This window comes from Phoenix dactylifera, chromosome 1 (assembly GCF_051530095.1).
Source record: "Phoenix dactylifera cultivar Ajwa chromosome 1, Ajwa_hap1_PhDact_Kaust_v1.1, whole genome shotgun sequence".
NCBI lineage: Eukaryota > Viridiplantae > Streptophyta > Magnoliopsida > Arecales > Arecaceae > Phoenix > Phoenix dactylifera.
Genome location: NC_143190.1, coordinates 37,657,386 through 37,674,449, shown reverse-complemented (window position 1 = coordinate 37,674,449; position 17,064 = coordinate 37,657,386). Strand labels below are relative to the sequence as shown.

At 41.6% G+C, this 17,064-nt stretch overlaps 2 protein-coding genes and 1 pseudogene across 9 annotated transcripts in view; all 3 read left to right on the top strand.

Moving 5' to 3' along the window:
• TDP1 (tyrosyl-DNA phosphodiesterase-like protein) overlaps window positions 1–17,064 on the top strand; it is a 58,773-nt gene that overhangs the window by 16,394 nt on the left and 25,315 nt on the right. For all 8 annotated transcript variants that reach the window (XM_088724091.2, XM_089930796.1, XM_039125922.3 and 5 more), the window contains exons 5-8: window positions 4,520–4,580; window positions 5,422–5,498; window positions 5,593–5,850; window positions 6,359–6,448. In XM_088724091.2, the coding sequence (XP_088580217.2) occupies window positions 4,520–4,580; window positions 5,422–5,498; window positions 5,593–5,850; window positions 6,359–6,448 (486 nt within the window). The remainder of the gene's footprint in view (window positions 1–4,519; window positions 4,581–5,421; window positions 5,499–5,592; window positions 5,851–6,358; window positions 6,449–17,064) is intronic.
• LOC120110578 (uncharacterized) lies at window positions 8,753–11,410 on the top strand. The gene is made up of 2 exons (XM_089930814.1): window positions 8,753–11,166; window positions 11,245–11,410. The coding sequence occupies exon 1, from the start codon at window positions 9,243–9,245 to the stop codon at window positions 10,968–10,970; it is 1,728 nt and encodes a 575-aa protein (XP_089786940.1). The 5' UTR covers window positions 8,753–9,242; the 3' UTR covers window positions 10,971–11,166; window positions 11,245–11,410.
• On the top strand, window positions 11,409–12,539 carry LOC149768618 (uncharacterized; annotated as a pseudogene).

The following is a 17,064-nucleotide window of genomic DNA, read 5'->3' as shown; positions in this document are numbered from 1 at the left end:
GGCCAATGCTGAGAGGAGTTAAGAGGCGTAAATGGCCGAGCGTTATTGTATTCATTCGTTATCTAATATGAATGAATTTCATAACGTTTGTTTCAAAAACAATCGTGGGAAAAAAACAACGATTAATGCCGATAACTGCCGTATTTCAAAAATCAAATTGAATTGGAATGTAGCCGGTTCAAAACCGGACATTCCAGTCCAAACGGCAATCCAAATGGAGTCCAGATGGAGACATGGCGTGGCTTTGAAGCATCGGTGGAAAGTCCTCTGTTTTCTCCCAGGCTCTCTCTCATCGCGGCTCACAGGACACTTCTTAAGGGTCCATAGCTTTTATCCATCGCGGCTCATAGGGGATGCTTAAGGGTCCATGGGAGCTTAAGGGTCCACGGGTCCATGGGTTATTTAAATTGGGATTGGGTCAGCAGTTCAATCAATTGGGTTAGCCTACTTGGTTCTAAACCAAATTGATGGCCCAATTGAATGATTTTTGACCAAAAAAAAAATCCACATGAGTTCGACTCATGGGAGGTTCAATTGGGTCCAGTCTCGGCTCAATCCCAGTCTGACTTAGATCAAAACAAATACGAAATTAAATCCCAATTAAATCATGATCGAGCCCAATTACTCTAATTGAGACCCAATCAAACCCAATCTCAACAATTGAGTTCTGATCAAGTTCAATTACATTAAATGAAACTTGATTGACCCTGAATAGATACTTAATTAGTTGTTCATCCATGAAATTTAGCATGTACCTCATGTTCTGTGGTAGCTGAACATAGACAAAACCAAATTCCAAATGACCCACAATTTAATTCTTAATTAAATTGGGTCAAGACCTTCCTACTTAGCTTGACTAATGTGCGTGACTCCGATAGGTTCGAACACTAAGCCGGTAGTACATGGACTACTCCATGCACTAATCAAGGTGACCATCTAGCAAAGATACCCGACGTCCGGATAGGTCGAATATGCAAAGCAACATTCAAGAACCTAGACGTATGGTTATTGCATAATTCATCCTTATGACTATCGATGCTCAAGATGACCTCAGAGTGGACTGTCGAACTTTGGGTCCGGTCATCCATAGTGTATTTCAAATAATCAAATCAAGTGACTTATCACTTGGTTTACCCTGGCCAAGGTTTTACTGAATTGAAATACAGCGAGATATCAACTCCTATAATCTGGAGCGGTCAATCCCATCTTGACTCATACACAGACTTCGCGAGTACTTGACTGCATCCAGTCCCTGAATTAGAAATTCAGGTCGTCCAGTGTCTAAGTACAGTGAGTTGCTTGCAAGTCACCGTAATAGTCTCAGGTCTAAGAAGTACTTATGCCCATACGCTTTGCTAGCTAACTCCCGACAGTGGAGTGCTACGCAGGTGAGTCACTGTTCAGTGACGATATACTCCTACATCTTACCTGTATGCCATATAGTGTCTCCACACTCCTTGGTTTAAGAGGACAACCAACTAAATGGCACACAACGACCTATACTTGACATAGCTATCGTCCAATTGACAGCTCATCATTTGGTCGCGAACTGGTTTAGGGACTAAATGATAAAACCTCCTTTATCCACTAAATTAGTCCTAAGGACTTCATCACAATACACAGGAGTTCAATTTGAAGATGTAACACTTATAATGAATAGAAAAATGCCAGAATAAATTTTTATTCACTTTAATAAAACATATACATACACCAATTTCTTACAATTAAAAAATTGGCTTTGGGACACAATTCCCAACATGGGGTGGTTCTGTTAGGTTGGATTGGTATGGATTGGTTCGACTTGTATAACGAACCGAACATCAATATTGTATTAGTACCTTACAAATATGGGGGTACAATAAACTTTACTAGGCAGTATAAAGGAGTACATGTTCAAGTTGCTGGCTTAACAATTCATTGATGTCATATTACTAGAAGGTTCTGTTTTTATAAAATAGTTTTTTTTGCCTGATCCACTATCATTGAAAAAGCTAATTAACCAAACATGCATTTGCTGTGCTTTGGCTGAGGCGATCATCCAATTCTTTTGTTAGTCATGCAAAATCTTATAAGCTCATATAGGCATAGATCTACCACTTTATTTTTGTGGATGTAGTGTGTATTGAAGAATAATGAAATTTAAGTTTGCTAGATGTGGTGAATCATATGCTTTTTAAGATGACTAACAATTGTAATAATATATTTGTGCAGCAAGGTTTACCAAACCGATACCGGAGGGCGTACCAGCTGGCAATTGGTTTGGTATAGGTCTATATACCATTCCAGGGTGTATTGAAAACAAGGAGAGGGGGAGAGGGAGAAGGAGAGAGAGGAAGTGGGAGAGAGAGGGGAAGGGAGGGAGAGGGAGGAGAGAGGAAGAGAGCGAGAGGGAGGACGGGGGAGAGTAAGAGAAGAGGGGGTGTGCTGGAATGTGGGGAGGAGGGCCACCATGGACATGGGGGGAGATAGAGAGAGGGGGGAGCGAGAAACCCAAACCGAAAGGGAGGTGAAGGGAGAGAGAGAGGGAGAAGGAGAGAGAGGAAGTGGGAGAGAGGGGAAGGGAGGGAGAGGGAGGAGAGAGGAAGAGAGCAAGAGGGAGAGGAAAGAAGGGGGAGAGAGACTGAGAGAAGAGGGGGTGTGCTAGAATGTGGGGAGGAGGGCCACCATGGACATGGGGGGAGATAGAGAGAGATGGAGAGAGGGGGGAGAGAGAAACCCAAACCAAAAGGGAGGTGAAGGGAGGGAGAGAGAGAGGGAGGGAGGGAGGGAGAATGTTGGCGAGACTTACCTGGGAGCGACGACGGTGGTTGGTGAGGACAAGATGAGTGCGAAACCCTTGTGAGGGAACGAACTTGGGAGGGCTTTCGAAGCCAAATAGTGGTGGTCAGGGGAGGGTTTTAATAAACCAGGGCCAAACCAACCCGAGAGGTTGAACGGTCTTCGGCTGGCTTCGGTATGGTTTGGTATGGCCTGAACCGCCCGAGTTGGGTTGGTTCGGAAATCCATAACTATGTAGTTTTAGTGAAGAGATATTGGAACTTCAAGAACTGCGACTTCAAGAAATTCTTGTTAATTTTCCTTTCTTCTTAGAAGAAAGAATGTCTGATGCAGCACGGTAACTTGCTAGTTGCTATACATGCAAAACAAAAGTACATTTAAGGATCATGCGTACCAACTCTATTAAGAATCGATAGAAATGTGCATAGGTTGTTCTTTCCTGGAGTTTTGACCTCAACTGTATTGTCATTTTTTGTAACTTCTTTCGCACTGTTTGCCACCTAAGCTTTAAACTTTTATATGGTATTGTCAACAAATTTCACCCAAAACCAAGGTCGGCGGAACTGTGCCGAACTGCCCGATTTGGGACGTCCCGAGCCGTACCGGTGGCGGACCGGAGCGGTTCCGGCAAAGAAACCGAGACACGGTCGCCGGAGGAGGAGAAGGAAAGAGAAGAAAAAAGAGAGCGAGCGGGGGAGGAAGAGAGAGGGAGGGAGGCTGGCAGAGGGCCGACGGAGGTCGGTGCTGGTGTAGGTGGCGGAGGCCGTGGCCGGACCTCTGTTTTGAACTCCCCCACTCGCTCTCTCTTTTCCTCTCCTACGGTCTCCTGTGTCGGTACAACCAGTACCGATTTGTGCCGCCGGACAACCAGTATGGTGCCTAGTATCGGCACAGCAGACCCCTGCCCAAAACCATACCTTTCAAGCTCTTCAGTCTTTGATTTGCCTGCCTCTCATAATTGAGCAACCTTTCCTACGAAAGGAAGAAAAAGGATATTCTTGATATCAATTTCTTTGAAGTTGGTCTCTTCTTTATACCATCTATGCTTTCTCAAAAAGGGTGTTAAAATTTCAAAATAGAACAATCTCTTTATTGTCTTCAATAACCATGCCTTTATTGCTATGTTGTAAATGCTGCAGTTGCATCTTTATTGTAAAAATAGCATATGGTGCCTACTTCTGTGAAATGTTGAAGTATTCATGTCAACTCATTTAAGTCCTTGCCTCTTTATTCCCAAGCTCCATTTTATCTCCGATTTTCCTTTTTTTAACCTTAAAGGACATTTGCAATGAAATGGAACGGGGATACTGCAATTATATGTCATGATTTCCTTTTTTTACCTTAAGGGACATTATATGATTATCATATTATTACTTTAATTTTATTGGTGAATATACTTGTAGTTGAAGCACAAATGTTTCGTAGATGCACAAATGTTTTATTGGTAAATGATTTTTGTGAAAGTTGTGAAAATCATAGAGAAAGCAAAATTTCATTAGATGTTGTCAGAATATCACGTACCTTTGGTGTTCTGGTCATACAGTTTCTTAACTGCTAATCACTTATCTAAAGTAACATTTTTGGTCCTTTCATTAAGCAATTTGGTAGTGGGTGGAATTATAGGAATAATATAGCTGAGGCATCATACCTTGACTCATGTTTGACATTTTGTTCCCCCATTGATTACCTACTTGGACTCAGAAATGAATTCAACTTTTTGACTTGTTTTATGTATTAGTAGGGGAACGTGCTTATTGCCGTCTTATCAAATTACATGGTGGACATTGATTGGTTGATGTCTGGTAAGTTTGACATTCCAGTAATTAGACTTTTTTGTAATTATAAATTGGCTTATGTAGTACCTATTTTTTAACTTCTTACATCTTATTCTTTCTTTTAACTTATTTGCTCCTTGAAGGGGTAATACTGCATATATGCTATGAATCTGTAAATTTAAATTGTTCCTTAGCTTGTATGAGTCACCATTGGTTTAATACCAAGAATTTGAAAGAAGTGAAATGCCCGTATGAGGTGCTGTTTATATATATTGTAAGGATGGTGTTAAAATATTATATTGCAACACTTATATCTTATGATTATTTCTCTTAAGATCAAGAGCCTCTATCTGAAAGTAAGGTGGAAAATGTTGAAATCTGATACTGCCAATATGGTGCAAATGTACCGTTAGCTTTACCGATGCAATACTTGAAGTTAACCAAGATATTAATTCCAAACATTCCTTTGGTGCTCTTAGGGCATGTACCTCTAACACGTGCATTATAGGTTCTCCTTCAGAACTTCTTCTTTCTCATATTTCTGTCATTCTAAACTCTGAGATCCATACTCATTGGGGCTTTTGGTTTCATCAAGTCATAATTTGTTTTTTGTTCATGTCTGTTGTGAGTTCTTAATACTACTTTTAAAGTGTTAGATGCACTTATGGTAGTTATATTAATTGTTACAACTGTGTGAATTGGATTGTGTCCAAGCAACCTATTCCGCTAAAAGGCATTCTGCAGGTTCAACATGTATTTGAGTGGAAATTATTTTACTTATTACCATGTAACATTTTTTCATTCTCTTGTGTGGACACTTTCTTGCCAAGCATGTAGTTTAAGAATCCATGTTTTTCATATTTTGCAGCATGTCCAGATTTGAGGAAAATTCCTCACGTGCTTGTCATTCATGGAGAAAGTGGTGCCACGATTGACCATTTGAAAGTACCTACGATTACATACCATCCTTTTGATTTTCATTTCCTTATTAGCTTTTTTTAAAAAATATTTATATGTTTTTTGTTCATGGAATTAACAGAAAAATAGACCTGCAAATTGGATCCTTCACAAGCCCCCACTTCCTATTTCATATGGAACACACCATTCCAAAGCTATGCTTCTTGTATATCCTCAAGGTGTGCGTGTTGTTGTACACACTGCAAATCTAATCTATGTTGACTGGAACAACAAAACCCAAGGTTTATGGATGCAAGATTTCCCATGGAAAGAACAACAGAATTTGAACAAAGGGTCTTCATTTGAAAATGACCTGGTTGATTATCTCAACACACTAAAGGTATGTTGACTGGAACATGCAAAGGACTCACAGCAGGTGTATAAACATGCAAGAATATGCACATGCACTCATAGATGCACAAACATTAGCTTACAAAGTGCTTTGGGCACTATGTAGTCAACCTAGTTGTTTCCTAGGATTCTCACTATCTCGGCATGGCCACTTTTACTGACTTAATTGGTTGCAAATTGCAAACAATTCTGCTTGTATTGCATAAGAAATTTCCATCTTCTGTTAGGATAACTTTTTTCAGAAGTTGAAACCCCATCTATTTCTTATTTGTTTCTCCAGCAAGTCTTCTAATTTCGTCTTGTGTGAACATTATTGGGCACATAATGTCTTTTGAATTCAGATTATTCAGATTGCTATTTTCATATAATTTTCCTCATACAACATCTCTGGCCAACAATATTCTACTTGTAACATATCATTGTTTGTCTTCCTTAGTTTACTCAATTAATCTGAAATGGTTGCAGCAAACTAATTAGTTCTACCAATAAATATGCAGTGGTCTGAATTTAACGTTAATTTGCCTGTGGTTGGCAATGTTAACATCAATCCTTCCTTCTTCAAGAAGTTTGATTATAGCAGCTCAAAGGTATCCTCCCATTTTTCAGTCTGTAGATCTAAATTTTCATAAACTAGTTTCTTGGTGTTCTGAGTTGCTGCTTGTAGCATTGCTATCCTAAGCATTTCCATTTGAACTTATATCCCCAAATTGGTTAATGACATGATTTTGTTTATAATGCATCTCTGGATGTTAATTGTTTTCCACTTCCATTCCTATGTTGATGGTATCATCAAAAAAATCTTTTGCATTAGTATGATGGAATACTAGCTTTTCTTTTTTATTTGTGTCAAATGAAAATTGAATATGAATATTAATATTTGTCTCATGTTGAGAATTTACATGCTCGTTAATTCTTGCACCTGATTCCTTTCTTTCTCTACTCACGATGTTCATATCATAATTCGTATTTGGAAAATTTTCAAATTTAATCTGTCAAAAGGTTTCGTCTGTGGGTGTTGGTGTTTGGGCTGTTCCAAACAGATTTTGCACTATTTTTTTTGATATATTTAAAAATTATTAACTGCTATGCATCCTGTGCTTGGTGTCCATACTGGCCTGGCACAGGCAAGCACTTGAAACCTTGATTTGCCATCTCTGGGTCTACTAGTAGTCTGCTTTGTACTGTGAACTTAATCTTCTAGTTACAAGTTATTGAACCAGTTTTAATGTTCCTTTTGTTTTAGCAGATCTTGTTTCTAATACATTATAATCTTTATTCATAGATATGCAGTATTGCAGTAGCTGCTTTTTCAGCAATTCTTGAAAATGACTTGTATATTACAAGTGGTGCAAATGTACTATTGCTTCTTCAGTACAATTTCTTACCTTTTTTTAATCAAGGAATACATGCTTCAAATGCTTTTTGATTTATTAAAAGAACAGGATGTATTAGGTTATTCTAGTCTTCTGTATTTACTTTTATGATGATTGTTTTGAAGGATATGACAACATTAAATATGCACATGAATATTTAGCGCAGTGGCGATTTGTGCCAATTAAAATCATGAAATCTTGATGCTCTGGAGTACGAGATCATTTATAATTCTCACCTTTCAAATACATATATCGGAAGTAAAATATCATCTTAGATTCGGTGAGCAGAATTGTTGCTGAGAAGAAAAAAAACATTGACATAGTTGCGTGGTTGAATTGTTGCATTATATTAACACGTGATTTTGTAAAGTAGATAATCACGAAGCAAGCAATCGTGGGCTGATAAACCATATGGTCATGGAATTGTCTAAGACAACAGTGGGCATAATCACTATAGATGCTTTCAGAATTCTATTTTTGCTTGGTTCTAAATCTTAACCTCTTGGATAAAACAAAATCCTAAGTTATGACATCATATATCTCACTTCCTGATTTTTTTCCTGCTTCTAAAGGACAGTGATTGGTATTTTAAATTAATTCCCATCGTGGTTGTCTTACACTTTCTTGTTTCTTGACTCTTCAAGACATATCTGAGTCCTATTCAAAGACTTTTTTTGTTGAACATACCTATATTATTTTTGTCTGACCCCTGCAACATTTTTATAAATGATGCATCTTGACTTCATGTATCGTATTCCGTTTTAACCTTACATGCCTAGGCCCTCATAGTGCCAACTTCACTTATAGTGCCAGCTTCACGTCCGTAAAGCATGTGCAGTCACTTAGTCTGGACATGCCTTTCCACAATGTTATCTTGTGCCTTAATCCACATAATATCATTGTGCATCACTCCATTTTCTTTGATTTTTTTAGATCTAATTTAGCTAAAATTTTCAGATGGAATATCCTTGGCTTCCATACATTTGTTTTCTTTTCTAAGCCTACTATGCTCAACTTTATAGGGAAGTGGGCTGGGCTTGATACTTCTTATGAAGTGAACACCATATTAGCTGCAAACCTTAGCACCTCTCAAATATTGTTGATTCATCATCAACAAATGCACTGAGACATAGGATCAAGGTCTGCTGAACCGACCTGTACCGGTCGGTTCAGCCCGTACCGGACCGGTACCGACTGTTACCGGTCCAGTACGAGGGTATAAAACGGTTCCGACCCATTATGGGTCGGAACCGTTCGGTTCGACCCCCGTACCGGTGCGGTTCGCACCGGTATATAACTGAACCGGGTTCGGTTTGCACCGGTACATAACCGAACCGGTGCGAACCGAGCCGGTTCGCACCGGTTCGGTGCTGAAACCAGCGTGGCCACAGCGTTGGAGTGCCACAGTGTGGCACTTTGAAAGTGCCACAGTGTGGCACTTTGACAAAGTGCCAGTGTGGCACTTCGAAGGTGCCACACTGGGGCACTTTCGAAGGTGCCCCTTTGTGCGGCACTTTGAAGGTGCAAGTGCCGCACCGTGGCAAAATCCAACGTGCACAGTGGCTCAACGGTTGGCTATAAAAGCCGACCGAATGCAATCAACAAATCCATCAGCTTAGGTGAAGAAAAGGCAGAGAGAAAGGAGGAGATAAAGAAGCGAAAGGCGTGAAAAAAAATTAGAAGGGTCGGAGAGCGTCGTTTTTCTTGAAGAAAAATCCAGCAAAAACTAAATAAGGTAAAATTTCTTTCCCCTACATTGGTTTTTTAATATTTCATTTAAATTGCTTAAAAAGATTAAGTCAAAAATTGCCAAAAAATAGGAAATGATTCAATGATTCCATTTCGTCTTGAATTTTTTATATGTTGTCGATATATGGACAATGTTAATGATGACATTAACTTTTGTTTTTACAGAATTTATATAATTTATAATTTAATTAAAAAATTAATTAAATAATTTTTAATTACAAAAAAATAGAAATTGAAAAAAATTAATGTGGTCGTAGGAATGGAGCCATCAAGAAGAGGGCAACCCCAAGAGCGTAATATTGGCTGGGAGCATGGGAAGATGCTCGGTGAACGGCACCAGTTTCAGTGCAATTATTGCCACAAGTGCTTCAAAGGAGGAGGGGTAACCAGATTAAAGCAACACTTAGCCGGTAATTCTCGTGAGATATCTGCATGTTCGGAGTGCCCACCGAGTACCTGTCAGCTGATGAGGAAAAACCTTGCTGAGATCAAAGCAGCCAAGGAGAGGGCTGCCAAACAGAAAGCGGAGGTGGAACGCCAAGCTGCAGAAGCACCTTCCTATCACTTGATGGAGTCACAGGAGGTCGAGGGTCCAGATGAAGAGGCACAGATCCAGGCTGCCATGCGGGCGAGTCTGGATGATCGGTGGCAGCAGGAGGTGGCGAGGCATCGGGCTCGATTTGGGCCCTCGTTTTTCGAGTCGGGCGCCGGTTCTGGTGGAAGCAGACAAGATCCAGAGTTTCAAAGGACAACCTCAGTCAGGGAGGGCGAGGGCAGAGGACGTAGCCGGATTGCATCTATCCTGGGTGGTTTTGGTGGCCGAAAGAAGTCTTCCGGAGGGATTCCACCAGGTGCGTCAATCCATGATGTAGATCCGCATGCCTTCCACAGGAGAGATTCGAAGCAGCAAAGAGTAGACACAATGTGGAAGGAGAAGAAGAAAGATATGTGGCGAGCTATTGGATCCTGGTTCCACTTCAGCCACATTCCAGCGAATGCTGCAGACAATACATACTACAAGTCTGCCATTTCTGCCATACAGTCTGCCGGTCCCGGTGTCGATCCTCCAGGCCCGAAGGACATCTACGGTGAGCTTCTTGACAACAATGAGGAGCTAGAGAATTGGATTGGCTCATATAAGAGCAAGTGGCCCACATATGGGCTCACTCTGATGTGTGATGGTTGGACCGGTCCGACAAAGCGGGCCATCATCAACTTTCTGACATACTGTGATACAAAGACCTTCCACCAGTCAGTTGATGCTTCGGATAAGGTGCACAACGCCAATTACATCCTCAGACTTATGGAGGAGGTGATTGATCAGATTGGAGAGGAGAATATCGTGCAGGTCGTCACTGATAACGGGCCGCAATATAAGTTGGCCGGGCAGGTCTTGATAGAGTGGCGACCACAAATTTTCTGGACCCCATGTGCTGCACATTGCATCGACCTCATCCTGATGGACACTGGAAAGATCTGTAGGGTGCAACATACGGTGGAGATAGCCCAACGCATCACCAGGTATATTTATAGCCATACTTGGGTTTTTTCATTAATGAGAAGGTATGCAGGGGGAGAAATTCTTAGACCAGGAGTCACACGGTTTGCTACGAATTACATTGCACTTGATAACCTTATCGAGAAGAAAGGAGCCCTACGTCAGATGTTTGTCAGTCCCGAGTGGCAGGAAAGTAGATATGCCCAGGCCGGCACTGAAGGAAGCAGAATGGAAGACTTGGTAAGCAGGCAGTCATTCTGGCAGCGGGCCAATGCGATAGTCAAGGCTATCAAACCATTATATGAAGTACTGCGGGCCGTGGATAGCGAGAGGTACCCCCAGATGGGCTTTTTGTATCACATGATGAAGAAGGCAAAGGCTCAGATCATGGAGGCAGATGTAGCCCATGCCCAGGAGTACATCGACATCATTGAGCGGCGGTGGGGAGCCCAAATGGGTAGGGAATTGCATCTAGCAGGTAAGCGATAATATTGATAATTATACTGATTGATATATTTGTATAATTATACTAAGATGGTGTCATCTATGTGCAGCATACTATCTGAATCCTCGGTTTCAGTACGAGAGTGGAATTGGTATGGATGATGAACTTCTTCATGCTCTGCGTAATGTTATTTATAAGATGGAGCCTGATCCAGAAATCGCCGCGTCATGTATAGAAGAGGTAACTATGATTTAGTAACATATGTAAATATATCGGATCTTATATTATTGACATACTACAACAAGCTTCTTTCCACAGACCAAATTATTTCGAGAGGGCAGCCATAGCTTTGGACAGCGACCAGCTGTCGTGAGCAAGACAACTATGAATTCAGGTACAATACAAATCTGCAAGACACCTCTGCATATGAATTATCTTCGACAATGAGGCCATCATATATGTAAAATGTAATTATCTTCAATATTTTTGCAGCTGAATGGTGGATTCATTTTGGCGGATCCGCAAAAAATCTTAAGCGGATAGCTATCCGGATTCTCTCCCAAACGGTCTCCTCGAGTGGCTGTGAGCGCAACTGGTCCGCCTTCGGCCTCATCCACAGCAAATAGAGAAACCGTTTGACACAAAAGCGCCTCAACGGCCTAGTTTATGTGCACTACAATCTGCGGTTGAGGCTAAAATGCATTCAGGAGGAAGTGGAGCTCAAGTATGCAGATCCCATCTATAGGACTTTTACAGATGATGAAGATAATCCTATGCTCGACTGGCTTGCGGCCCAGCAGCAGGAGCCCGAGCTTGATGAGCCAGGATCGCCTCGACGACTAGCCAGCATCATAGCCACTGAGGCTATGGTCGATCCACAGCAATGGGCTGAGGGCAACATTCCACGTACTCCTACAGCTGATATGACGTGGCTAGAGGGGAGCCAGTCACCGCATGACTGGTACGATGCTTCCATTCAGAGAGATGATCCTCTCATGCGAGGACGAGGACGCTCTAGTACCCAGTCGACTCGATCAGAAGGGCGTCAATCCCAGCAAAGAAGAAAAGGAAAGGAAAGGGCTCCAATGGAGAGTGTCGAGGAGACTTGGATCAGCAGCGATGAAGGTTCTGGTGGTGATGGATCTACTAGCCATGGAGGAAGTGGAGGACAGTATGGTACTACTTATAAGACACAGCCGGAGGAAGGTTTTCGATACACCGGTGAGTCTCAGTTTACGCATGCTACACAAGATACGGACCATAGTAGGCCGTCTGATATAGGCCGGTCGAATACCATTGCATATCGAAGAAGAGCTCCTCGAGGTCGTTCAAGAGGCCAGGATGCAGCTGCAGATGACCTTCCATGTGGAGTCGGATCCATTGATGTATCAAGTTCCGAGTCTTCCTATTATCCGCAGCCTCAGCCAGCCTATGGATATGGTGCATCGGAGTCATCTGCCGGTGGCTACTACCCTGCGCAGCCCGGAGGGTCTTACGGGTCGGATTTTGGTACCGGCATATTCGGATGGGCCCCTTATCAAGACACCTCTCAGAGCCAGAGTTTCAGCGAGAGATCCGAGAGTTCTTATGACCCGACGCGCATTCCTCGATGATTGAGCATACAAGACTACAATGCCGCTTGGTTAGAGGGATGGGTTGATCTGCCTCCATATTATGCTGATAATCCAGATATTGACGAGAAGCATCGCCACTCGATCCGATTTTAGATATTCGAGAGTGCTTTAAATGTATGTAATTGATTGTATCTTAATTTGAAAATATTTTATGTTCTTCATCTCATTATTTGAATCATTTGGAAGTAATAAGTTGCATCATCTAGTTTTAACCTTAAACCTAAACATAAAAACATTAAAAAAGTATCCAAAAGTGAAAGAACTCCCCAAAAAAAAAAACGACAATGGGGTCGAAACCAGGCCGAATGTGCCCCATCGGTACGGTATCGGATCGGCTCGGTTTGGCACCGGTACCGTACCATTACCGGAGCCGACCGGTACGTCGGTACCATCGGTACCGCGAACCTATGATAGGATTGATTTGGTGTTGTTGAGAAGAAGTCCTTTTGTGACTTCTAAAGTAAAATAATTGCTTTTGTAAAGAATAAATATTTAGTTATGTAACTTGAGATGTGCTTATCATTTGAGCATAAGCCAAGAAGTGGCTGTTAGGAGAAGCTAGAAAAAAATCATCTAGGCTTATATGCATTTGCTCTGTGTTTTGTTTTCTTGATGATCCAAGCCAAGAAACAGACATTTTTTGTTCCTTCCTCACCTCCATGTAAGGCAATTTTTAGGTTTGAAAATTTTATATTGGTAATCCTTTTAAACCCAAGTAAATCCTATATATAGATGTATAAGTTAGATCCTAGTCCTAGACAAAGTTTCCTTTTGGGTCTACTAAACTAGAGTGGAGCCCACCTCCCTCAACGTTGCTCCAAAGTTTAGTTTGGATCCATATGGTTCAGCATTGACCCAAGCCTAGCTCAAGCTAGACCAAAACCTGATTTCTCCACGCACGCCGCAGAAAAATCAGAACGCAGCAGAAGGGCATGCGCGAGATCCCGTTCGTCGCATGAACGTATTTTAAAACCATCGTTCGTAGATAGATTAGGATTAAATACTTTTTATATGATTAGGAAGATCAGATCTTCACCTTGTGCAGGTAGATGAACACCGCAAATCTGATAATCGTGGATTTGTTGAAGGTTCGCTTAAAGCCGCACACGCGTCCGGCCTCTACGGGTATCCACACAAGGCAGAGGACCAATCCAAACACCTAAATCTCCCTGGGGTGCTAGCTCTCTTGCTGAGATTTGTTTTGATGGCTAAAATCCTCTTTTGATCTATCAACTCTTTGATTGATCTTAAGAGGAAGAAGGACTAGAAAAGGGAGGAAGAAGATCCCATCTTGCTGCCCCTTTTCTTTTGTCTTTTGGATGGAAGGAGGAAGGGAAGAAGCCAACGCCACCTTCCTTCTTTTTTTTTCTTTTTTTTTTCTTTGCGGCTGAAAAACCCAATGGGAGAGGTGCTGTTCACGGCTTTTAAGGAGAGGAGAGGAATCCCACGTATTTCCAAGGAGGGAGGTTCAAGGGGGCCCGCATGGAGGCTTTTTGAATCATCTTAAACGTGAGCTTCTAATTTTTAGGAGCTCATGTTTATCTCCCTCATTTTTTTTATGTTGGCGGCTGAAACCAAGAGGGATAAGAGGGCTTTCTCATGGCTCAAAGGAGAAGTCAAAAACCCCTTCACGGCTGCCCCTTTTATTCCTTTTTAAGATAAGGATTGGATCTAATGCGTGGGACCAATCCTTTTTAAGAGGGCTTTCCACTGTTTATACTGCCCCAGCTGAGGTCTTACGAACTTAGTCTTATAAATCACATAGAATCACTCCTCATCTATCAAGATCGATAGATTCCATGTAGGTGCATACCCTATTCCTACAGTGAACCTACTGCAGCCAATCTACACTACAAGGATCCATATGTCTACAGACCATGTATATGTGCAGTCAAACTACAATAATCTCACTGTGAGTAGCCAAAGCACCGCAAGTCAAAGGACCAGTCACACTACTGCAACATCAAGCAAGTCACTGACGAGTGGATAGACATCCAAGTGACTTCTTGTATTAGTCACGCTCAGTACTCTTGTTCTCTAACAAGCACCTGCACTATCACTTCAGTGTCCCTACACTGTGGACTCGAGTCATTCATCCATAAGAAAAGCGATCTATGCACTGATCTCATCGGATTGATCACCGTCCTCATGATGATCCATTGATCAGGAGCATTTAGAAATTAATCACCAATGATACATGGCTCAAATTTTCAACTCTTGAGAATATGTATCATCTTATTAATTTCTTGGACGATTCATAGACACATAAACAATATGAATGAAAAGAATGCCCATTTATTAATCAATAATAATAAAGTCAAGTACAAAACTATATCCCATAATTAATAATGTGTCAGCCAGATTGGCTTATAGAGCATACATCTAACAATCTTCCACTTGCACTAAAGCCAATCAGTCATATATCTAAGTTCCATCTTCTCAAGGTGGGCTTCAGTTTTCTGCTGACTTAGCTGCTTAGTGAACGGGTCCGCCACATTGTCCGTGGAATCTACTCTCTGCACCTTGACATATTTCTTTTCGAGGTAGTCGCGTATGAGGTGAAAGTGCCACTATATGTGCTTGGACTTTTGATGAGTCCTTGGCTCCTTAGTAAGAGTTATGGCGCCATTATTATCGCAGTAGAGTGTTATGGCATCTGATGACAGTACATCTAACTCTGCAATGAATCAGAAGGCTTCCTTTGCAGCTTCAGAGGTAGCGATATACTCAGCTTCCATGGTAGAATCAGCAATGATCGGTTGTTTGGAACTCTTCCAATTTACCGTACCACCATTGCACAAGAACACATATCCAGATGTAGACTTTCTATCATCAATATCAGTCATGAAGTCTGAATCTGTGTATACTTCTACCTTTAACTCTGATGCTCCTCCAAAGATCAAGAACAAATCTTTAGTTCTTCTCAAGTACTTGAGAATGTTCTTCACAGTTGTCCATTGCTCTTCGCTTGGATTCGACTGATATCTGCTAGTGACACTCACAGCAAGAGCTATATCAGGTCGTGTACACAGCATGACATACATGAGGCTCCCTATTGCAGAAGCATAAGGGATCTTGCTCATGCATTGAATCTCTTCAGATGTGTTGGGGCACATCTTCTTGGAGAGATGAATCCCATGCCTAAGGGGTAAAAGATCCCTTTTGGAGTTTTCCATGCTGAACCTCTTCAGCAACTCCTCTATGTACATCTTCTGTGATAGGCCAAGCATCCTCTTAGATCGTCTCTATAAACCTTAATCCCCAAAATATAGGATGCTTTCCCAAGGTCTTTTATGGAGAATTCTTTTGACAACCAGATCTTAACCGAGGTTAGCATGGGAATATCGTTCCCAATCAGGAGCATGTCGTCCACATACAATACGAGGAATACGACAGCACTCCCACTGACCTTTTTGTAAACACATGGTTCCTCTTCGTTCTTGATGAAATCAAATGATTTGATCACATCATTGAAACAAGTGTTCCAACTTCGAGATGCTTGCTTTAGTCCATAGTTGGACCTTTGCAGCTTGCAGACCTTGTGATCTCCATCACTGGAAGTGAAACCCAAAGGCTGCTCCATATAGATGTCTTCATCAAGATATCCATTTAGAAAAGCAGTTTTCACATCCATCTGCCATATTTCATAATCATGAAATGCTGCAATGGCAAGCAATGTTCAAATGGATTTCAGCATGGCTACAGGTGAAAAGATCTTCTGATAGTCAATACCTTCGCGCTGACTATACCCTTTCGCCACTAGCCTTGCCTTATAGGTCTCTATCTTTCCATCCGAACCTATCTTCCTTTTGTAGATCCATTTGCATCCAATAGGTACTATACCTTCTAGTGGATTTACTAAGATCCAGACTTGGTTGAAATGCATGGAGTCTATCTCTGACTTCATGGCTTCCAGCCATTTCTCGGAATCGATATCTGATATCGCTTCGTTGTAGGTATTGGGATCCTGTACGTGTTCCCTATCTCCCATGAGGAACATTTCTTTAGTATCCTCTATAAGCATACCTAAGTATCTATCAGGAGGATGGAAGACCCTACTAGATCTATGAGGTGGAGGAGGTACTACGTGTACTGGATATATATGAATAGGTTCTATAGGATCCATAACTTGTTGCTTTTCAGAGACTCTCTTCAAGCCCAATTTTTCTCCCACTGCCTCTATCAAGGATAAACTGTTTTTCCAAGAAGATAGCATGTCGGCTCACAAATACATTGTGATCCTCTGAGACGTAAAAATTATATCCTAATGACTTTTTAGGATATCCAATAAAACGAGCACATATGGTTCTAGGCTCTAACTTGTCCGCCTGCGGTCACTTGACGTGGGCCGAACATCTCCAAATCTTGAAATGACCAAGACTCGGCTTCTTACCATGCCATATCCCATACGGTGTGGTAGGAACAGATTTAGAGGGAACTCTATTCAACAAGTAAATTGCGGATAGTAAGGCATCTTTCCAAAGAAACATAGATAAATCAGTGA

Coding starts and splice junctions, on each gene's coding strand:
- LOC120110578 (XM_089930814.1), top strand. CDS start 9,243: ATGGAGCCATCAAGAAGAGGGCAACCCCAAGAGCGTAATATTGGCTGG.